Here is a 23,793-nt window from a genome sequence, read left to right as displayed (position 1 = left end):
TAGATTCTTCTCTTTGACTATAGTTGATTTTTTTTCTTCCATTCAATGGGTAACTTGTGTAAATTATCTTTCTATGAGCTTTCCTCTGTTTTTCCTGCACCTGGTTTAACTTTTCCACCATTGTGACACAGTCATGGAAAATTATTTGTTTTTTTTTCTCCTTTGTTGCTGAATTTAATTGATCAAGCCAATAAGATCTTTTGATAAATGGAATCATTTATTAAATAAATAGTAAATTAAAATGCCAACAATCGACTTAGAACATGAGTCTGCAACTTTTGAGGCTATAAGAGAAATTTGACACAGTTTTTCTACAAACTAAAACCCAACAGAGCCGCAAAAATGCACTTTCACCATTTAGAAAAAAAACAACTTTTCTGGGTTTTTGTGGCCTTTAAAATATAAATTTCCAAAATAGTGCTTTTAAATGCAATAATTGAATATTTACAGTGTTTTATTTTTCTGTTTGTAACAATTGTAACTTTTTTTTTACTTTTGACAGCAGGACATCAAAGTTTATGTCAGAGTGAAAATTCCTCCTGCTGCAACAGATTTATTTAAGTTAAAAATGTAAGAAAATCAAGTCAAACTTGACATTTTCTATCATTATGACTTTGGTGCAACTTTATCCTTTTTCTCCTTTTACTATCCAATACAAACATGAACAACATTAGTGTAGAATCAAATTAAAAATATATATGCCTGTAAATGCAACAACAAGACACAGTTATGCAGCAGAAATTTCAAATATGTTTGAAACTTTTACTAAAAATAAACCACTCTGACAGTAGATTCAACCTTTTAAAATTATTTTACTTTGTTATGAGAAGTCTAAACAGAAATGACAAAATCAAATTAACTAAAACAAATGGACTAAAAATATAAATTTAAGATTTATTCAGATTATTAGAATTTTTCTTAAAATTCAAAAAGCCACAGTGGAGGGATAAAAGAGTCGCTCCACAGTGGTTATTTCTCAAGTTCTCAAGTTGCTGAAAGCATTTTGAATGACTATTAGAGCAACTAAAAGAGAAAACTAGTAATGTCTACTTCAGACAGACCTGTATGGCGTGTCCAGTTGGATTCAGGGGAAATCTAAAGGTCTCGTTGAAGGACGGCTCCCTGTCGTGACGACAAACTCTTGTCTTCTTCTTAATGATCCTCTTCTGAGTGGCCACGTTCACCACATACAACTTCACATACAGGTCTGCAGGTCACACAGGTACAAAGGAAAGTTTCTGATTACAAATACATCTCCATAAAAAAATACATTGTAAAGCACATTTAGGGGCAGCAAAGTCATTTCCAAACCTGGCAAGTGATCCGGACTTTTGAACTTGTAAGTGATGTTTCTGCATTGAAGAATCTCCAAGACGAGCTGGTCCCCTTCTGTCTTCACCTCTTTCTTCAGAGCAACTTTGATTTCCCCCATCACTTGTGTTTTACCACCTGACAAAAATCAAAGTTTAGAATGATCACGAGTTAAAAATATGGATATTTTCAAAAATTTTGAGGCCCCTTATAGCTGAAACTAGATCATTTCAAAATAATAAACTGCCAAAAGTACATTTTTAGAGGAGCCCAATCAAGATGGGTTTGTTGCTGAGTGTGTTTTGGGATGAAACGCGATGTTGATGACGAGAGAATTAAAAGAAATTAAAGTTCTTTGACTGAAACAAAAGATAGAATACACCTGACCTGACTAAAATAAAGCTTTAACAATATTTTTTTATTTCCAAAAATGAGTACACTCAATTTAAATATACTTTTTTTTAAAACTAAAATTAAGATAGTATAATGTTAGTTTACTTTTTAGGTACTTCTAAGAGATAAACTTCAAAGTTCATAAGTCTATGTTAAGTATACTTGGATTATACTTAAACAAGTCTAAAGATATTTGTCTATATTTGATCATAAACATTATCTTACACAGCATTAAAAGTGGAGTAGATGTATTCTTGGAATAATTCCAGTATATTAAAAATTCATTTTCATACACTAATCAGTACTTATATACTTTAAAACTAAAACAAAAAAAAATAAAAGCCTCATTAGATATACTTTAAAGTGTACTTTCATAAACTTGGAGTAAACTTAGAGTTTAATGTAGTAAACTAATACTATACTAGAAATGTTATTTTAAGTATACTTTAAAGTAAAGTATACTTTTTTAAACTAAAAGTGGACCAATTTAGTCCCAAGAAGTATACTTGATAGTAAACTGAAAGTATACTTTTTAAGGATACTCTGTGCACTTCGAGAAATGTATTTTTCTATACTTAAGTATGCTTTAAAATAGGGGTCAGCAATGTTTATGACATGAAATTTCTCTGTTACAACTTTGCCATCACCAACTATAATGCGAACTGAAAAAAATAAAAATAAAACATTATCAATGTATCTGAAACTGTATTTAATTCACAAAAAAACAGATAAAACAGCTTTTAAACATGTTTGATATCAACTCAAAGAGGTGCTTTTATAGCAAGGAAAATAGTTGAACTACTGTTTTAACCAGGTTTGACTGAAACAAAAAGTACTGCATTTATGCAATTCCATACCCACAGCAATATGATTGGATACCTAAGATCAAATTACCATCAATATTTGTAAAACTATACAACCATGAAACATTTTTGTGCTTTTGTCTTATATTACATTACATTATGGCTCACTAATTGGTTGCTTTGATTCAAACAGATACTTTAACTATAATTATTTTAGATAAGGGAACATCTTATTCAAACTTTTGATGGTGCATAACATCATAGCTAACACCTTAGAAGTGCCATTTTGGAGGAAATAAAAAATACTGTGCAATAGCAAGAACAATGCAGCAGGGGGAGACTTAAAACCAAGAAAGAAATGTGAAGCTTGCCTTCATTTTCTGGAGTGATTTGCTGGTTTTTGTCTGTACCGTTGGGAATGGTTTTGCCACTGTAGAAACAAACAAAAAAAAAGCAATTAGCACAGCTTTAGTCATGATTAGCTGCCAAAGCGAATATCCAAATATGGTCTTACATGTGTGGCACTTGAAAAATGGCACTGTCCACTCCGGTGCCTGCCTCTTCATCCCCATCCAGATCTCCATAGGTGTCTCCAACAAGACTGGGAGCAGACAGCACCACTGATCCTGACACATCACCCAGCCGGTGTCCTGGTCCTGTGGGGGGGTGGCAAGACTTAGTGGGATCCTGATGGCATCTAGAGACCAATCTGTCTATCTAGAAACGCCAGAAAGAGAGAGAGCTCCTTTTTTCCCTGATTAGAATTTGCCACTCTAAAGCATTATATGAGATAAAACACTTCACACCCCAGCAAACACTATCTGTCCCTCGCAGATTAGAATAAGAATCTCAGAGCTGTAAGTCTCTGCAGATGACAGTGAGCGTTTGGGTTTGACAACACAATGCATTATAAAATACTGATGCTTTTTCCTGCATCGTTTGTTTTCCTCCAAGTCTGGCTGTTCCTAGGCTTACGGAAAATGAAAAATATCCTGTTGCAAACACATTTTATGAAGCAAATAAATAAACATCAATATTACCAAAAGTCACTCATTTCAATGACAACCAGACAAACTAGTTCTCTATTTATTTCAACAGTTTTATTTAGTTACATTTTCAGATTATTTATATTTTATTCAAATTTTAAAGTGTCATAATTCCACCTATTATATATTTTTCTTTTAAAACAATTGATTTTTCCTGTGTTGCCTCACCTTCCCTTCCCACGTCTGCTCTTCTCACGATTCACTCTCATTGGGCGGGTGAATGCAGAGTGAGCCTCCTGATGACTTTTGAAACCTCTTGCTTGTTTCTTTTTCCTTGTTTGATCAATTCAGTCTCACATTTGTGCCCCCTTTGTTTAAAGGTGAGGGGAATGGGGAAAAGACTTGGCGGGACAGGAAGGTCATGTGCCATTATTGTGTGTGTGTGTTGGTTGGTGTCTCTATTTTGTGAGATTTTTTTTTTCAATCTTTTTTAAGGGGTTCATTCCTATGACACACATGCACACACAGCAAAACTGTAGTGCCAGATAATAGTGAAGGGCTAGAGACAGTAGCAAGGTCTGCAACTGCATGCTTCAGCAGCTTCATCTCTGAGCTGACAAATCTCAAAAAAAGGTACTTTTTCACTTTGAGAGCATCACACTGGGGGGTTTAAGCATTAACACGATTTAGTACTTTTAACTGTGTTCACTTAGTAAGACATACATTAAAACATGAAAAGGGATGGCCATCCCAACTTGGTTTCTATGCTGGGGGTTTGAGGTCTTCACACTGGGGTTTTGTAGAAACCAGATGCTTGGGAGTGGCACATGCATGCACCTTGCAAAAACAAAGAGGTTATGTAGCTAAAATTTAGTCTAAGTCAAAAGTAAATGCCTATGTCTTTAGATTATACATAATTACACTCTTCTGCTTTAGTAAAAAGTCTGGATTAAAATCAAAGTAGTAGGTAATAAAGCAGTCAAAAGTACTCATTTTTTTCATTCATTTGGGAAAATCAGAATAATTGAGAGAACCCTTGAGAGAGTAAGTAAATCTATAATAAAAGATAAAGTCCAGATGACTGATTTTTTGCCTACTATTTTAATGGAATCTACACAGACACTTTTCGACTAAAACGATTTTTTTCCCTTTAATTGGAAAAACACAAATTTAAAGCTAAACATGCTTTTTCCTTCAAACAATACAAAAATTGAAGTTATAATATACACTGGAGGAAATAAGTATTTGATCCCCTGATGATTTTGTGAATTTGGGGGTGTTTTTCTGCACTGTGTGGATGGGAGGATGGGCGGAGACATGTATACCGTCAGACCCTCCTCCTTCCCATTTTAAGCCTGTAAGTTTAGAATGGTTTGTAGATGGTTTTTCCAACAGGATGATGGCCCAAAACGTGCAGCCAATGCAACCAAAGAATGACTGAAGAAGAAGCAAATCAAGGACATGAAGTGGGTCAGCCAATCTCTGAGTTTTATGGAAAACCTTCAGAGACGGCTGAAACTGAGAGTTGCCAAACAACAAAATCTTAGTGACTTGAAAGTCATTTACAAAGAGGAGTTGACCAAAATTCCAACACATTCTTACTCCCAACTCGTCATACATGGATGTAAGGTTCGCCCCCCCGCCCCCCTTCTTGATGTTTTGGGTGTCCCCAACTTGTTGCTTTTTGGGGTGCTGGCCGACCCCGTTAAACCAAGGGTCCCCAATCTCCGGGCCGCAAACAGGTACCGGCACGGATCAGAGGGTTGCTTGGTACTGGGCCACAGACAAAATGCATATGTTAATCATGAGTCCCCGACCATTGGGACGCAAACCGGTACCCTAACCCAGTACTGGTTCTGCGTCCGGTACCGCGTCCTAAGGGTTGAGGACCCATGATTTAAAGGGAACAGCCAGTAAGTCAAAAAACGACGAGTTGGGACAATCAAATTGCCAAAAAATGACACGGAGGAGGTCCGAACCATATGTCCATATTTGACAAGTTGGGAGTTAGAATGCCTAGAAAACTACAAGAAACATTTGACCTCTGTGTCGATTAGGGTTGTGCCACCTTCCGGCAAGAGGGTTCAAAAATAGAAACATATAAAATCCGCAAGGGATCAAATACTTATTTCCTCCACTGTATTAAACATCTAAGAAATTTGGTTCTACTAATATTGAAAACAAAAAAAAAATATGATACAAGCTAAAAAAATCTGTAGTTATGGATGAATGTTTTCCATTTATGTGTATTCTGTTGATAATATTTAGGTAATTTGTTCCTGTTATCCAGCAAATGTCTGTGTAAATGTAGAAAAGTAAGATGACACGAGCAGAGAGCAAAAAGAAAATAAAGTAGATAGGGGAATGCTTTAAAGACCAGGTTGCTATCAAACTGCCCCAACAAAGCTGTGCATGCATGGGCAGGAGGAGGATGTCGCAGGAAGCGTGTCATGGGTAGGGGAAGGATTTACTTGGTTGCAGGCGGGACTGCTTCACCGCAGCTTCTGCGGCAGCAATAGCTATCCCAGCATCCTCGAGGTGGGCCTGAGTGACGCTGCTCTTGCTTTGGCTCCGGGAGGGGCCATGGGAGCGCAGCTGACCATCAGAGGAAGACTTGGAGCTGCCGGGGCTGCTGTGTGACTTTTCCAAAGGCATCATTTGCATGTCTGGATAAAGATGAAACAGGCTGTTATAATTGCTTTGAAGTAAGCTGCGAATGCAAAGAATTCCCCACTAGTATTAGTGGGTTTAATATTAGATGCTTCAAAGCAGACCTAATCATGCCAAGCAGCAGATGATGAGTTCAGGATTATAATTAGTAACATCTCAGTCAAAATATTCAGGTGAGAAACTGATATGCAAACATTACAACTGTGTGAGTGTTCAAAAAACAAATAAAAAGTGAACATTAGTTACCTTTGGCCGGGTCAGGGAAGATTCCATGGCTTCTACTCTTAATCACAGAGTTTTTGGGTGAGTCGTGAATCCCGTCTCCCTGCCCCAAAGTTTGACTCTCTCCCATTCCATGCCCCTGCCCTGACCCCGACGGATGGCCTTGGCTGTGTCCCTGACCGTGGCCCTGACCGGCACCAGAGCCCGGCGGAGCTTGAGTGGCATGGTGGGCCCTGCTGTGTTCAATGCTTTCACTCTGCTCCTTCAGGGGCAGCCAGCGGGGCGTGTTGTCCAGCTGAGCTGTGTTTGACAAGTCGATCAGAACCTGGTATTTACACACAAAGAGACATTGGGAAAAGTTAGAACAGGCAGAGAAACTATCATAGGAAATCAATGGAGTTTATGGGAAGAGTTAGAGAAGTGGGACTCACTTCTCCAAGAAAGTCGTTGGAGGAAGATTTGTCGTAGTCCCACACCGTCACCTCCAGAGTCTTTTTCTTCAGCTGGAGTGAAGCAAAAATGATGATTTCACAAGTTCTTGTGTGTGTACGCATGTACAACTCTGATAAAAGTACCTTTTTTTTACTAAATATGTCCTTTCATGGGCATTTCTTAGATGACTTCAGTAACTGATATGAAAAAAAATGGTTGATTGCATATAAACATTTATTCTTCCCTTTGCAAAAATAGCTGGCAGTTGGACTACCAAGGCTGTGCAAAAGACAAAAATAGTTGCTAAACTGAGTCTTAGGAGAAGGGATGCAGGCGTATCATGGAGACTCCAAAAACTGCCCCTAGGCGTGATGACAAACGCGATGTGACGCAGATTGTCCAAACTGGCTCACAGAAAAAAAGAACGCACTAACAAGCTTCAGTGGAAGGTTGTGTGTGTGTTTTTGCACAGTGCTTGTGTGTCAATGTTTTTTTTTTCCAACAATACCTGTTCCAAATGAATGTTTTTGTAGATAACAGTCTGGTTCCATTCAGGGTTCAGAGTCTTCTGGGCATACTTGGTCCTCCTTTTGTTATCGGCACTGATAATTTATGAGATTCAGAGTAAAGAGCTGTAAATAACCCTTTGAAAACACAAACACCTGCTTTATCAAAACATTAGTAACGTGAGATAATGCATGGACTGAATAGATGTGTGAAACGACCAATGGAGAGATAGTATAAATCGAAATAAGTTGTTTATTTTTTATGCATATTTACTGAAGTTGTTCCACTAACTGTAAAATGTATTCAGTTGCAGTGGCTATGCAGTTGTAAAGGCTAAATTGGGATGAAAAAGCTTTAAAAAAAGTAAAAATAAAAAGAAATTTGGACAAACAACGAAGGCCACAACAAAAGGATGTAAAATGACATTGGAGACATTGTTTACCAAAAAACAAACAAACAGAACATCAACTGAAAGCCACACACTACCTTGCATTCTGGACTACCATGACTTGGCTGAGGGAGTCCAGAAGAGGAAGAGGAACGCAGATATCACAAACAAGAAAAGCAAGGAACACACAAAGAAAAAAAAACTGTCAGAAACAATTTGGTAAGCTCAAAGGAAAGACAACAAAGGATAGAGAGCCGAGGCAATCGCTGTTCTGGGGAGGCTGCACAAATGATAGATGTGAAACAAGAACAAGAAAAGGCAAACAATGCTTCCTAATTATTTTTGAAATAAAGTGGGTCGGCACTCCTCTGTTAATGTCAGACAAACACCTTTAAAAATAGCTGCGAAATGACAAAGCAGAACAACAGAGGTGTTTCTCTTTGGTGCTGAAACGGGTGAGGAGGGTTTTTAACCTCATAAACAGACCTGATGGCATCATTATCTAAGAACAGATATGGTTACAGCACAGATAAAGGCAACATCGATCTGCTCTCCAGCTATTCACGGTCTCTTGGGAAGTGCAACAGACAGAGGTAAGAGGAGGAAGTCGGAAGCATCAGCAAGAATGAAAAAGCACTTTGTCGAGGAAAAGCCGGACAAACTGAGAGTTTTTACACAAATAGCTGCTGTCACGAGTCAACCTTAAGAAATGTCATTATATTTCACAAGTCTGTGTCAAAGTCCCACTTGATCATATTTTAATCTATTTTAAAAGCGTTCACAGATGCACTTTTAATTATAATAATGCAGTTTTTAGCCAAAATTAATATATATATATATATATATATATATATATATATATATATATATATATTCTATTCAGGACATAGTTTCTGCAAAGTGGCTGGAGTTCATCCAAAATTTGCCCCTGAGTTGACTGGGTTAGAGTAACCCTCCCCTCATTTCCCATCATCCCTTTGCTTTATTTACACGATTCTGCTAGCTTAGAGTCCCTGACAACCCTGACCTAACATCACCATCGCAGCAACAAAGGCAAGCCATATCGGAGCTGTCCAGTCGTACACTTTTAAGACAAAAAAGCTGAGTTGGAATAATTTTTAGTATATAGACTGAACCTAGAAATGCAGTTTTATCTTGATCATGAGAAAAATGCTACAAGAAGATGTTAAAAACACACTTTTAGCAGAATCCATAGCAGAATCCAAATTGAATTAGCTGGACATATCTAGCTAATTAATATCTTCTCTTGTCGTTTCTCTTTTAAAAACAAAAAAAGGGTGTATTCAGACTGGAAAAATTATTTGTTCCGTATTGAGTCAGCGTAATTTGGTCTGGACTTGCGTTTAGTTTGTATTCAGACAGGGATCTACCAGAGATTTCTGTTTCGGACCAAGCTTGCAAACAAAACCATGTGACTGAATATTTCTTTATTCATTGGCCAAAAACAAAATAGAGAAAGTTGGAGATGAGGCACTTTGCAAGTCAAGATTGTTCACTTATTCAAAATTTTTATTTCACTGATCAATTTTTAATGTCTGTATGAAGGCCAGGTTCAACACTTTTCCGACTGCTTTGGTAAGGTGGAGGCCTACAGTAACGTGGTTACTGTGGACCCTACAGCTACGAGGTCCACTGATAAGTGTTTGTGACAAATAGATTGTCAGGAAAACAGTGTGGAGAAGCTGCTGTTGCATCACTGCTCCATATTTCTCTGCCAATGACCAGCTACGGTGGCTGTTTTGGCCCAGACTGAGGAATCTCAGAGTGAACCAAAATTCAGTCCGATTGGCTAGAACCAAGACTACCTCAGAAAATGGGTCAGAGAGTGGTTCCTGGTCCCCGACCAGGGTTTGTTTGCTCATATTTAGACTGTAACTTCGTTTCGGACTTTCGGGGAAATGAACTCTGGTTCACTTTAAGTGGACCAAATGTGTCCAGTGTGAATATACCCTTAAATAATTTGTCAGTACTGCACAGCACATTCAGTAATGTAAAAATATGAAATACAATAGGGTAGAGAAAAAAAAACAAAGAGACAGAAGCAGAAAGGTAGACAGACAAGGCAGCACTGAACATTGGAAAAGAATTTCAAGCTCACCCTCTCCCAGGTAAAAGGTAGACCTTCACAAAAGGATCAGAGTAGCCGTCATGCTCCCGGGGGGCCAGGTTTCTGGCCTGCAGGACGTGGACGATCAAGTTTCCTAAGTTTCTGTCATAGTTGATTTGTAGCTGTGAGAAAAAAGAATAAAGAGGGAAATCCATGAGCTTCACATAGTTAAAAAAATAAATAAAAAATCTAAAATTATTTTTCTACCTGAATTTCACCAGTGATGGGGGGACGTGTCTTCGGCTCATCTGTTGGCTAAAACAACAACAAATAAAAAAACAAAATCAGATTTAGGTTGGAGGCTAGTTTACAGAGCCCCAAAGAGACATTGGAGAAAAAACTAAAGGTTTCTGGTTACTACCTGGTGTGCACCAGATACTAACTAGTGCACACCAGATACTAACCAGTGCACACAAGATACTAACTGGTGCACACCAGATACTAACTGGTGTACATCAGATACTAACTGGTGTGCACCAGATACTAAATGGTGCACACCAGAAACTAACTAGTGCACACCAGATACTAACAGGTGAGCACCAGATACTAAATGGTAGACACCAGACACTAACAGGTGCACACTTGATACTAACTGGTGAGTGCCAGATACTAAATGGTGAGCACCAGAAACTAACTAGTGCACACCAGATATTAACTGGTGTACATCAGATCCTAACTGGTGCACACCAGATACTAACTGGTGCACACCAGATACTAAGTGGAGAGCACCAGATACTAACTGGTGAGCATCATATACTAACTGGTGCACACCAGATATTAAGTGGTGAGCACCAGATACTAACTAGTGCACACCAGATACTAACTGGTGAGTGCCAGATACTAACTGGTGCACACTAGATACCAACTGGTGAGTGTCAGACACTAACTGGTGCACAGCAGATACTAGGTGGTGAGCAGGACCAGATACTGAATGTTGATACTAGATACAAATTGATGAGAACTAAATACTAAATGGTGAGCACCAAATGCTAACTGTTGAGCACCTATTAATTCAATAGATCCTAACAGTTTTATTTAGGTTTTACTTAGTTTTTTTTTTTGTTTGTTTTTTATGTCCCATTCAGGGCTCCATGTATTTCATTGAAAAGACATGAAAAAAGTGCTCTGAACCCATAGAGAAATGCTTTAAACTCTGCTTAAAGTAATGGATCTTTGGAAAGCAAGTGTAGAATTTTTTTTCCTTAATTAATGAGCCTTGGAGTAATTGAAGTGAACAGTGCAATTTCTTTGACAAATCCTCCTGTGAATTTTAAACATTTAGAAAAGATGAATCTTTTTGTAAGCAGGGTCAATTAGCATGAATGATATTATATGCTTATGCATTAAATGAAACCCAAACACATTTCCACTATTTTTTATATTGGTCTCCTACGAATTTCTTTTTAATAAGCCACTTCTTCATATTTTGCTCACATCATCATCATCATCATCATCATGAAATGACTTTTTCGAAAGTTCAAGAACTGTGCTGCACTATAATCTTGTTCCACCATAATTATCCTGTCACTCTCTGATGAACACAGTCGCCGTGACCTCCACATCCACCTTCCTTTTACTGGTGTTTGATTAAAAAAAGCTAAGGTGCATGATAGGTCATTCAAAGCTCTGGTGGCTGCAGTTAAACAGAATCATTAATTTTTTAGATGATATAAGCTAGATTTATTTCACATCTTAACCTCTGACAAATGGAAAAGCTGTACATTTTATGAAGTTTCCTTTCACGGTTAAACTGACTCATGGCAGTCAATCAAAGCCAAACCTTGTGTCGCTGTTTTTTGTTGATGGCTGGGGATGCAGGCTGGCCTGGGCTTGGGACCCCACTGGAGGCAGCTGACCCCGGACCAGAGTGCAGAAGGGCAGAACGCTCCAGGGCTGAGAGGACTCCCAACCCACCTGGTCCGGTCCCAGTCAAACCAGGGCCTTGCTGCTGGGACACCTTCTGCAGCTCTGCAGCTAGCTGCTTAGGGTCCACCCCTGGGGAACGCTGGCCACCTAATACGAGCAGTACAGAAAGTTCATCCATACAGATCCTCACATGCATGCATACTCATCATCCAATCTTTCTAAGTACCTGTCTTTAGCTGGACGTGGTACTCCAGGGCTTGTGGTTGCTCAGGGTCAGACAGCATGTTCAGGTCACTTTAAATGTGGAGAATTCAGGTCAAATGAAATAACATAGAGGAAGAGCAAATATGAGGAGAAAGAAGGAGGAGATAACACAGCAAGGGGGTTGAGTTGACATATTGCAACTAAACACTTAAAGAGTTTCAGAGAGACAAGGAGATAAATGAAGACAGATGTTACTCACAGTCTAAGGCAGAGCTCCGCCTCTGCACATGGCTGACCCATGATGCATTGCACCTCTTCGTAAGTTTTTCCTGTCAGAGGGATTCCATTCCACTCCAGCACCTGCATTCCTGTGGAATAGCAAAAAGAAACTAATATGTTTATCTGAGCCATGAATGAAACATTTCTATCACGTTAAAAACTCTACAATTTTTAGGACAAATATGCTGTGAGAATGAAGGGTTAGCTTTCCTTTTCTGTTGTCTAAGAAATCAAGCATCCCATTTCATTTCTCCAAAGACCAGAAGGCATGTTCTGTTGCCATCACTTCTCCTTCTTACATAAACATCACATTTGCATAGTCAAAATGCAGTACACCCTAAGAGTAAATCAGTCTGACTGTTTATTCCTTTGTGCAATGTGAAGAAATGCATGACAGTCTAATCTTTCTTTTTCCACAGCTTAAATATTACTTCCAGTGATAAATGGTAGAAACTGATGAGGTGACTTTGCGAGGGCACCTTTCTTTACTGCACTGTTTGCTGTTATGTGGCCATTATGCTGCTAAATATAATCCAGTGGGTAAATCCGGCCCACTGATGCAGAGGATGATTTCTGTTTGTGTGTTATGTGTCAGCCAATGAGGCGTGACTGACACAAAGGCAGATGTAATACATCCATTTGAAATGAAGCTCACATCCACTGACTGAAACAAACATTTTCTGCTGGGTCTTAGTTTATGTTTATGTTGTGTCTCTTAGACAGGAATGAATGTTTGACAGTAGGTGTCATAAATAAATCATTTGTATCTCGCCTGGAATTTGAAAAAGGATGACCCAGAGGGCAATTTTGGTTTCAGTGAGTTGTTTGTCCTAAAAAATGTTTTAATAGATATACAAGAATTATATATAATAAAAAATGCTTCAGCTTTCTTCACTGTTGCAACTTTTGCTTTAGATATGTCAAAGCAGCTGATTAAACATCAAAAATAATTGCAATTCATCAGGTATTCATGTCTGCAAAGGCATTTTCAGCAATTTTGGCAACTTAAAAGTTAAACGTTAGGTATATTAATAAAGTAAACAGTATGTTAAAGCAACATTATCAGCTCAATAGACGCTCATGTTGAGTCACAGTCAGCTGTAAATGAGATAAAATCCTGGATAAAGTACAAAACTCAGAAATAAAGCCAGATTTAAAAAAAAAACTGTTCAACCAGTCAGTGTGGTTGATTCTCAAACCTTGTATTTTTCTTTATGATGAAATATAAAATGAGTATTCTTTTCAAATAGTTGTGATATTCATAACTATAATTTTCAGTTGTAAAATTATATATAAAAATGTTTTCTCTCTAAAAATCTACAAAACCTACATTGTAAAAAGAAAAACTATAAAAATACATTTGTATTACAGTTCTCAGTCTAGTTCAACTCCCTCAGTACTGGAATTTTAAATAACTTCTGCCCCTGACAAGAAATCGATTAGTACTTTTGATTGTTATTTTTGACTTTTCTGCCTTGGCTCATCTGAAAAAGATTATTTGATAAGATTTTTTTTTTTTTTTGCCACATATATGTGTTACTGGAAGCAAGATCAGCTTTTCAAAACACATAAAATCATGTGAAGAAATAAGGACACCCTCATTAAATAATCAGCGGTGTCTTAAAATAATGCTCATATATAAATGTTCAATCTTATTTGGAAAAAAATCTAAATATTGCTATTATTCTACTCATAAAATAAAAAGACCTAAAAAAATAATATTTAAATGGAGATCAAAGTTTGGACTTCCTGCCTCCTGTTACAATAGCTATTTTTACTCCTTTGGCTGAAATTGCATCATCGAGACGCTTTTTGGTGGCATCTATCAGTCCCTTAAATGTGAAATGTCTAAATTTAAACATGAAACAGAAATAACATACTTTTGAAATCAGTGTTAAAAAGGCTTAAAAACTCTTAACGTAAAGTTGTATCACTTGGATCCCTCATTGATGTTCAAATTGATATGAAATGATTGTGTCCAAATATGTGGGAAAATATACAGGCGTTCATAATTTTGTCCTAATTTTTTCACATGACTGTAATGTAACCCTTGTGCTATCCTAGGCATTTTTACATAAAAGTGGGGTCATCTGGACCCTACAAGACAGCACACTGAACTTTTTTTATTCAAGGGTTTTTTTATCCGTACTTAGTGTATGTGGCAGACACAAAATCCTGTCCACCTTTGTCCACCTTTGTCATGGGAGGGATCACACGTCTATATAAGGATAGGGTCATCTGGATCCCACAAGAGAGCACAAATCATTAGAAGTCCATCTTCTGTCTCTTCTTACCTTCAACAACTTTTCCCATCTGTTCTGCCACACCACCAGGGATAACATTGGCAATGTAGGCTCCAATCTCTCCACGACCTCCTGGAATCTGCTTCCCTCCCACCACACGGATCCCGAGTCCATTTCCTGAGGAGAAATGATTACAGATATTTTAAATAAGCAGGAAAAAAAATGCTTGACAATATGTGCAGATAATACTGTACCTGATACACTGGTGTCTTTCATGTCTCTTTTGAGCTTGATGCGAGTGTGGGGAAAGGCATAGGGGACCAGCTTAACCTGATGGAGAATTATTTTAGACCAGTTAGAGGTTTGCAGAAAGAATAAAAAAAAAACACATTTTCAAATAGAATAAAAAGAATAATTATGAGAATTTTTAGCCACACCTGTCTCGGATCTGACATGTGCCCACTTTGAGGATGTCCTTCCCTTGGTTTGTCAAACCAGTCGGTGTCCTCTCTCCGCAGGTGGTAGGCTATATAGGAAGGACAATGGTTAAACACAGTGTGCACAAACTTCCACTAATAATATTAAAAAGTCTGAGAAAAATTGGCAAATCTCTTCTCTAAATATGATGACTGCCTGGCAGGCTTCAGCCCAGCAATCACATTAAGAAAGCTCGTTCTATTTTGCATTTTTTTTTTTTTAAATTAGCCCTCATTTGTGTTAAATGAAGGAAGATCTCTGATCTATCCTCTCTTGGAATGGAAGCAAACACTTCATTTTGGCTTTCTTTGTTTGGGGATTTTGAAACTCGTATTAGTAGCTTTTTTAAAGATTTGATCCTATTTATTTATATATTGTTGATGGACCAAAATTAATATCAAAATATATTTTTTAAACTATAAAAATGTCTGGGAAAGAATAAATCGCCAGTATGCATCTAAAACAGCTTTGTAGGTTTATTTAACATAATAAAAAAATGATTTACACTAATAGCTTAAAAGCAAGAAAATTCTGAGTGTAGTAAACAATTATTAAAACATGATTTTACTCATCCATTTTCTGCCCTTCGGCGTTATTTCACAGTCCCATTCGTATTGATTTCTGAAGACTTTTACTTTTCTATTCTGTTACAATTCCTTTTTTCAATGCCACCAATACTTTCTACAGTGGGAGTTACAAGTTTAAAGTGAAGAACAGAAATGGAGCTGTGATCACATTATCGGCCTCAGATATTCTGCTCACATTGTGTGCTGTGGGATAGCTCCAAACAGCAGGCGGGTCTCTTCAGCGCCTGAACCTTTTTTTTTTTTGCACTTCTGGCAGTTCTCTGCTCGTGAGCAGAATTTTTTATTGTCCTTCAAAGATCAGAAAAGCATTGCTGTGTTACAGTTGGGCACATTTGGTTATTTTTCCATTGTTATGTACAAGGAAATTCCTTAGATATTTATGAAGTTAATACATTATAGAGTGGGGAAATAAAAAAATATATTCAGATTTGTTTCAAGTTGCATTTTTTTTAATTTTCTAACAGTTTTACTCATTTATTAACCATTTAGAGCTCTTATTTTAGCATTTTTTGGTCAACAATGCTTTTATAATAAACAATTTTATGCATACTGTATTTTATCAGCCTACTAGAAATACTAAATTGTGGTTTTTGCTTTGAAAATTCTGTAACTAAAACATTCTCATATGAAAATGAACTGATGTGCCAAACTTGGTTATTTTTTATTTTTTCTAGTCAGAAAAACTGATGTTTAATATTTTTTTTCATTTATTTCAGTTCAAGATTTGCCTGAGTTGTTTGATCAGAGATCCTTTACGAAAGGTGCACCACTGATGACAGGAAATGGACTGCAGCATGTTTAGCAGTAAGCAATGATCAGCACTCTGAAGATATATTTTAATGATCACACTTATGAATAATATAAACATTATTTACTCCAGTTACTTTCTGCTGTGCATGAACATAAATACTGGAAATGGGTCTGATATGCTCACAGAAGCACAGAGCAAACATTTCTGAGTGATATGTAACTGAGTTCACTATGGTTCATTTCAAAATGGAACTAACATGTCACTTTCTACTGATATGCTGAATGACATTGTAGACTACTGAGATGCGGGTCATTCCAGAATGAGACTAGTATGTTCACTAAATCAGCCAGAATCATGATGTGCAGCATGGGGGCAACAGTTTCTATGCAACTACATGGGACTGCAATGCTCTCTCACCTTCTATATTCCAGTTTTGGCCTCCAGCTGGGGTACAAAGTTAGACGCTTTTTTTCAGAAATGCGTTTATGGCATGCATTTTTTTCACAAAGTACAAACGTTTGCTACTACTAAATGTTCTTTCTGCGTACGCCAAAACTCAGCTCATGCACTGATAATAAGATTCTATCTTGCAATTTAAGAATGCCATGTCTAGCCTGACAAAAAAAAAAAAGAAAAAAAAAACACTAGCAAACATGAAAAAAATCACATTTTTAAGAAAAAAACTGCTTTCATGATAAACTGACACTATAAAATAGTCTTCACAATGCTGTGGACTGCAAATATCTGACTATGAAAAAGTATACTAAGTTCCCAATTAAAAAAAAAAAAAGTGAACAGTTGAATTCAGTGTCTGTTTATTTAAACGTTTCAATTATGTTCTCCACCGACTATATATGCCCATCTTTGATTCAATTTATCTAAGCTCCAAAAAGATGAAACAAATGATGTGGATGTTTGTTTTTAATCACTCAAAAACATGGACATCTCAGATATCAATGAGACATCCACAAACAACAAGCCAAAAATAAGTTTATTAATATGGAAATGGAAACAAATGTTTACACAACATGCAGGGATGATAGAAAGAAGTGGCAGAAATAGAAAAATCAAAGATTTTACAAAACAGTAACTGAGACACAGAAGCATAATGCTACAGCAGAAATAAATGTATGGAAATTTCTGAAAGAGTCACACCATGACTAGTTGGTATATTGAACTGATACAAAGCAGCCAGCATCAGAAAAAACCCTAAATTGATATTGTGATGCCAGGAACTTTAAAAGAAAAATACATTCTAAAAATGATGACTGCCCTAGCAGAATCTATACAATGTTAAAAAAGATCAAGATCCAAAAACAAAGCAAAACCATTCAAAAATCAAAAGTACAAATGTTGGTCTGAAACAATATTTCATTTTTTCACTAGATATCTTAATTTAATGTCACAGGGATATTTTTAAAGTTGTTTTTATATATTTCTTAACATCAAATCAGTTGAAATTATCAACCATATTTTGGTATCAGTATAAAAATATTTTTTTGTTCAAACTGTTTCTTTGTTGGTTATTAAACATATTGTCCACTGATTAACATTGGTTATTACATATAAACAATCTATTACACAATATATTACATATATCATGACATATTTCAGGAAACAGTAGTAATTCCTTTACGTAGTTCTACTGAAATGTATCCTTATGTCATTATTTAGAAGTCTACAGAAAGTGTGAATGAAGTAAAGCTTGTAATCATTGATTGCAAGAACCCCCTTATCAATTAAATTATTTAAAAATAATTGTTCTGTCTTAAAATAAGGCAACTCTAATATGAGCAGCATAGATGCATAACAAATCTGGAAAAAGTATAGTTTAAGACTGAAGATAATCACTTTACTGCAAAAGAATAAAGTAATTGTGAAACAAAACATGCTAGTGAGATATCACAGAACAGGTCCAAACAGAACTGATAAGTGACATACATAAACTCCAGCCAAGAGTATTATGCATCGGTGAAATATGTTTTAAAAAAATAGACATGCAAAACATCTAATGAAAGATTTTACAGTGACAGAGGGAAACAGCAAGGAACAACCAATAATAATTATCTAGCACACCAACAATTCAGAAACAAATGTTCATTGCACAAAGTCAATAGGAGGACTCAGCATTTGCATGCATGAAAAGCAGGTCGACATAATCGAACTGCTGCAAGAGTCTAAGGTTCCATTTACCTTCACTATCAGACATGGCGCCTTGCAGGTCATCCATGATGAATGCAATGTCTCGATCATAGCCACGTGTCCGAGATTCTTCCCTCATGTGTTGCTGTACTTCTGGAAGAGAATGGCTAGACCCAAATTGGTCCCTTGAGTCTGCAGATATGGGTGGGAGGGGACCTGCAGAAGCTCGAGCCATACCCATCGGCTGCCCCACCGGGCTCAGAGGGCTTTCCTCCTCAGAGTTCTGAGCAATGATGGGGATGCGACCCCGGCTCTGGCTGATAGGTAAACTGGTAGGCTTTGCTCTAGTGACTCCAGGAGCAAATGCTGTATCCAAAGTCTCACTGTCTGTTTTCAGTCTAAGTGAGGAACTGGACAGGTCTCTTTTGATAGATAAATCCAAACCATAGACAGAGGAGGGGCGGGACGAAGGTCGAGAGGAGGGACGAGAACGTGTTCCACTTGGATACGTACCATCATCCTGAGCAATGCTCCTGATATTGGATCCCAGACCAAGAGAGTGCCCAAGGTTTAGAGAACCAGAGAGGTTGGCCCCAAGGGAAGAGCCCAAATACTTCTGCTGCTCAGATAAGTTTTTTCTCAGTCCAAATGTAATTTCATCCTGTAGTAGCCTAGCCCTAGCTGCCAGACTGGACACAGAGGAAGTCCCAGATCCCATGTAGCTACCAAATTCTGGCTCAAGGTCCCTACTCTCCTGAATTGGGGAAAATTTTGTGATAGCCTTGGGGTCAATTAAGGCTTTTTTGTTCTTCATCTGTTTCTGGTAAAGCATAGCTGCTGGAAGTTGTTTTGCAGCCTGTTTTTCAAGAGTAAGCCTGCCAATGCTATATTTTTCTCCTTTAGGGAAGTGTCGAAAACTACTATCACTATGGGCATATTGAGTTGAGCTCAGGCCTGTTAAGTGTTCTAGTCCTTCAGTTCCTCGTCTGAACTCTTGCTTTATTTGCTGCTTCAGCAGCTTCAGCTCATAAGGTTCCTCCATGCTGTCATCTTCTCCTTTACCATAACGAGATGAGCCTAAAAAATCCGCCACCTGTAAAGGAAAAATAATAGCAGTCAGGTTTAGTTTGAATGAAAACCTAGAAGTCAACAAGATTACAAAAAAATAACATTTATTGTTCTAAAATATAAAAACTTAATGAACAGAATTCAAAATTCCTTGGGTCGAAACTACAACTATGTCCATTGTATGGTAAGCAAAAGTTTTTTGGGAAATCATAGACAGTGGCAAACATGCTTACCTAATACAAATTTCATAATTATACAGTGGTTTAAGTTTTCTCACTGTCTTTTCTTCACTAATTAACTCCTCAACATGGCTTGTTCTTCATTCCTTGTTGAACGGTTCCTTTGGAAACATTTTGTTGCTACTCACATGACTTTGCAAGACATTTTTCATTTGTTAAATTACTTAAATAACTTGTTGGCATCTGACACAGTTTAAAATTCCAAATGTATTGAATTGTTTATACATTTATTAAAATGCCCTATATTGCATATGTTTTTTTAAGAAGCAGAATGTTCATGATATACTGTAATTTGGACATGGCTATGGTTAACTGGTATGCAACAATTTTAAATAATTACATCTTTCATTTAATTGCTCGGAATTTTTGGGGTGGCTTTTACTGTAAATTTATGTTATGTATGTGCTGAATTCAATTCAATAAATTAAATACATCTAGTTTTGGATTTGACAGATAATACTCTAAAATCTGCATCAATTACTTGTTTTGAATCACATGCTTGACCATAAAGACAGCAAATAAATTGGAAATAACGACAAAAAAGACATACGATAAAGAAAAACTTACCTCTGCTGTGCGCCTGATGTCTGCTGCCCTGAGTAGTCGGTCTGCCTTGGCCAATTCCTTATCAGGAAGTGTAAATCCAGAACCCATGGTAGTATTGCCAAGCCCTGTTGACGGCTTTGTGAGCTCACCTATGTCCTCTATCAGCACATAATTCCTAGCATTGTGGTGGTCAATGTCAGCATAAAAGGAATCAGCAGAAATGCTGGACATGGGACTAGAGGCCATGCTTCTTTCCTCTAATCCTACCCGTAAATCTAAGGTGCCATACTTGCTCCCCAACTGAGCCACTCCGTAGCCACTCTCTGTGGAGGTTGGTACAATAAGCAGAGGTTGGTTGCGTATCACTTCATAGTTGGAGGTAATTTTAGACTCCAAATCAGACATTGCGGTTTGTCTATGTTTTCCTTGCTGTAACAGTAGAGCATGCTGGTAACTACCAGGCTGACCATGAGAGAGTGATAAGGTTGGGTAAGGAGACACTTGTTGATGGTAAAGGGACTGCTGCTGATATACACTTGGCTGGGAGTACTGGCTGGTAGTTGGAGTCTGAGAAACATACTGACCATAGGGAGAGTAAGGACTAGTAAGTGTGTTGTACTGGGAATCAGCCTCCGTTTGTGGAGGGATAAATTGGTCAAATTCTGACTGGGGAGCCGTTCGTGGCCTTTCAAGACCATCTCCCCTGGCCTCTCTAATGTTACCAATTTCACTGTCTGACATGTAGTCTCTTTCCTCTGCCACCCCTTGGAGATAGGCCCTCTCTCTCTTCTCTCTTTCCTTCAATAAGGCTTCCTTCCTGCGGTTTATACCCATCTCCAAATACCTAAAATGAAAAGACAGTTTTACAGTTCTAACATTGATAGTTGTAATAACATGAAAATAGACAATATAATGGTGTTCATGTTTTTCACACATTTGTACCTGTTACTATGTCTAAGAGTGGAGAGGTCTCAGTGAATGTTGTCAAGGCAGTCTTTTAGCCCATAAGCTATTAAGGTAAGAATGGAATCATGCAGATGAAATAACAGTGACAACTCAAGATGGTCAAATGCAATGGCATCTTCTTTAAAATTTATGAATGATTGTGGATCAATGTCATAGGCTCTGAAATGGCGGGGGTAAATCTAAAACATTTAGGTCAACGTGTTAATGGTATAGTATAGCCTCTTACCGCAACTTGGCATCAATCTCCTTTTCTTCCTCATCTAGCTCAGCTTGTTTCTTGCGAAGTTTAGAGGATTCCCTCTCCACTAGGTCAAGCTCCTTGTCTATATCTTGCAAAATCTTTGCACGGGCCATTGTTGTACTACGGGCAAGGCGTCGACGAGCAGAGTTGGTGCTGTAGCTCGACCTGCCTGATAAAGGGTCATCTTCAGGAGGGGGCTCTGGCAGTGTCCGCTTGACTTTCTTACCTGTGCCAGAGGAAGTGCTTCGGCTCTGTTTGAAAAATATATAAATAAATAACAGATTATGAAATAAATAAAATTAATCCTAGTTGAGAATCAGTTACCATTAAACATTTGCACTTAAAATATTTTAAGCATTTGTAAATTATCAGGGCATTAACAAGCAATCAAATATGAATAATGTAATGTTCTTTGGGACTTACAGAATAGCTATCAGCATAGTATCCACCCATCCTGTCTTCTGTGGAAGGGCTGAGGGACTTTGGATCAGATAGAGACTTTTGACCACTTTTCAGTATACGGGGGGCAGAAGAAAATCTTGTTGGGTCAGCAGTAAGCATTCTCTGTCCTCCGTATGACTTCTCTGGAGACAGGGGGGAGACTTGAGAATAAAGGACTTTTGACCTAGAGGGGACCTCAGCTGTTAGTTGGGTGCTGTAGCCCACTTCAATGGGCATTAGTCTTCTGTCTGAGTCAGTCTGACAGCTCAAGCTACCCCCTTTATGGGAGTTTTCTGGAGCTGATATATGCTTGATAATTTCTACTTTGGTATCCATTTGTACATTGGGTCGTTTGATAGTCCCAGAGTGGTCAGTCTGGACAGATATCTCTGCCACAGTCTGGATTGCAATACTCGACACCTTAGAGCCATGTTTTCCTTCACTGCTGTGCTTTCGAGTTCGTCGCCGAGATTTGCTTGGAGCATCCCACTCATCTTGGTCCTCCTCATCATCGGTTTGAGCTGAGGTATCAATATTTCTTTTACTCTTCTTTCTTCTTCCGACATGTTGCTTCTCTCCAGAGTCTTCATCATCTGTCTGCAATCCACTATCAGGTATTTTCTTTCCAATGTCTTGACTAGTTTGAAGCTTCACTTGTCTAAACTGGTTGTCCTCTGCAAGTGTTACTGAAGCTGGAGCTGTAGACTCATCTTTGACAGGCCAATACTGACCACTATCTCCTACTCCTGCATATTTAGCTTCTAAAAGGTTTGTTTTACTGGTGGTACCATAGTGTTCATCTAGTTGCCGCTGGAGTTGCAACTGAAGTTGCTGGATTTGTTGCAATTGTTCTTTTTGCTGAGCATAGGTCTCCTGTTGGGCCACCATGTGAGCGTGGTGCTCCTCTTCCTGCTGCAGGAGAAGCTGCTGTTTCAGAGCCTGAAGTTCCTCAAGTTCCCTTTGGACCATTAGTTGTTCTTGTTCCCGGTATCGCTGGATTTCCTGCCTTTCCCATTCTAGTTCCTCAGCAAGGCATAACTGTTTAAGCTTCTCTAGTTCCAAAAATTCCCTCTCCATTTGGTACTGGGCCATCTTAGTGTTGTCTAATCCCGGGAACATTGGGGAAGATGCTAACGCATCTAGTGAAGCAGCTATTGCCTCTAATGTTGTGTCTGAATACATTTCTGGATAGCCAGTTAAGATATCAGCTAAAGCTGTTGGTAAAAGCTCCTTAGGCAGACCTGTATCATAGGGTATAATCTGTCCTGGGTTTGCAACAGGAATAAAGTCATATGGGTTTAATAGTGAGTGATAATGGACTGCTGATGTTGGTGTTATTGCAGCACTAAAGATGGAGCCTGGCTGAGTTGTGATTGCACAAGTAGAGAGAACAGGTGCTGCTACTGAAGAATAAACTAGTCCATCAGAGGCTTTGAGAGTACTGTATACAGAAAATCCATCAGTGGCATCCTGGGAGTATGCAGCAGGGATTGTGGCAGTGTGGACTCTGGCAGCTTTGCTTGTGTAGTCCAGAGCTTCACCTATCACAACAAGTCCAAAGGCAAGGGTTTTATTTTCAGAAAAGGCTTATAATTTTGGAGACAAAAAATAAATATAAGGATAAATTCTGAAGTGATCATGCACTTAAGAAAAGGTTCTTCATGCATTGACGTGGTAATTTTGGCTAGCAAGATGCAAAACCAAAATAATGGGGGAGTACACGTAGGCACACACATGCATCTGTATAAAGAAAAAAAAAAAAAAAAATATTAATTTTTCAACAAAATCATGCATTATAATAACTAAAACAGAAAAATATAAGCAAAATATATTTTTGTATTCCTTCCCAGGAAAACATGCATAAAAAAAACGATTAGCAAAGCAATGCATATTAAATAAAATA

At 37.9% G+C, this 23,793-nt stretch overlaps 1 protein-coding gene across 3 annotated transcripts in view; it reads right to left on the bottom strand.

Annotated features, from left to right (window-relative positions):
- The window catches only part of pclob (piccolo presynaptic cytomatrix protein b), a 59,703-nt gene that overhangs the window by 2,511 nt on the left and 33,399 nt on the right, over positions 1–23,793 (bottom strand). The window contains exons 14-35 of one of the 3 annotated variants that reach the window (XM_024280884.2): positions 21,873–23,431; positions 21,435–21,700; positions 20,264–21,086; positions 18,441–19,482; positions 16,665–16,691; positions 14,870–14,958; positions 14,687–14,762; positions 14,484–14,609; positions 12,170–12,278; positions 11,933–12,000; positions 11,621–11,853; positions 10,048–10,095; positions 9,832–9,962; positions 7,811–7,837; positions 7,326–7,419; positions 6,817–6,888; positions 6,410–6,710; positions 5,965–6,159; positions 3,022–3,163; positions 2,879–2,937; positions 1,312–1,449; positions 1,062–1,207 (exon numbers count right to left, since the gene is read on the bottom strand). In XM_024280884.2, coding sequence (XP_024136652.2) covers positions 1,062–1,207; positions 1,312–1,449; positions 2,879–2,937; positions 3,022–3,163; positions 5,965–6,159; positions 6,410–6,710; positions 6,817–6,888; positions 7,326–7,419; positions 7,811–7,837; positions 9,832–9,962; positions 10,048–10,095; positions 11,621–11,853; positions 11,933–12,000; positions 12,170–12,278; positions 14,484–14,609; positions 14,687–14,762; positions 14,870–14,958; positions 16,665–16,691; positions 18,441–19,482; positions 20,264–21,086; positions 21,435–21,700; positions 21,873–23,431 — 5,771 coding nt within the window. The remainder of the gene's footprint in view (positions 1–1,061; positions 1,208–1,311; positions 1,450–2,878; positions 2,938–3,021; positions 3,164–5,964; positions 6,160–6,409; positions 6,711–6,816; positions 6,889–7,325; positions 7,420–7,810; positions 7,838–9,831; positions 9,963–10,047; positions 10,096–11,620; positions 11,854–11,932; positions 12,001–12,169; positions 12,279–14,483; positions 14,610–14,686; positions 14,763–14,869; positions 14,959–16,664; positions 16,692–18,440; positions 19,483–20,263; positions 21,087–21,434; positions 21,701–21,872; positions 23,432–23,793) is intronic. The other 2 variants (XM_036212437.1, XM_036212436.1) reach the window with 2 other exon arrangements.

The sequence above is a fragment of the Oryzias melastigma genome, linkage group LG6 (assembly GCF_002922805.2).
Source record: "Oryzias melastigma strain HK-1 linkage group LG6, ASM292280v2, whole genome shotgun sequence".
In the NCBI taxonomy this organism is placed as follows: domain Eukaryota; kingdom Metazoa; phylum Chordata; class Actinopteri; order Beloniformes; family Adrianichthyidae; genus Oryzias; species Oryzias melastigma.
The sequence above is the reverse complement of the archived record's forward strand: the minus strand, read 5'-3'. Positions and strand labels throughout refer to the sequence as shown.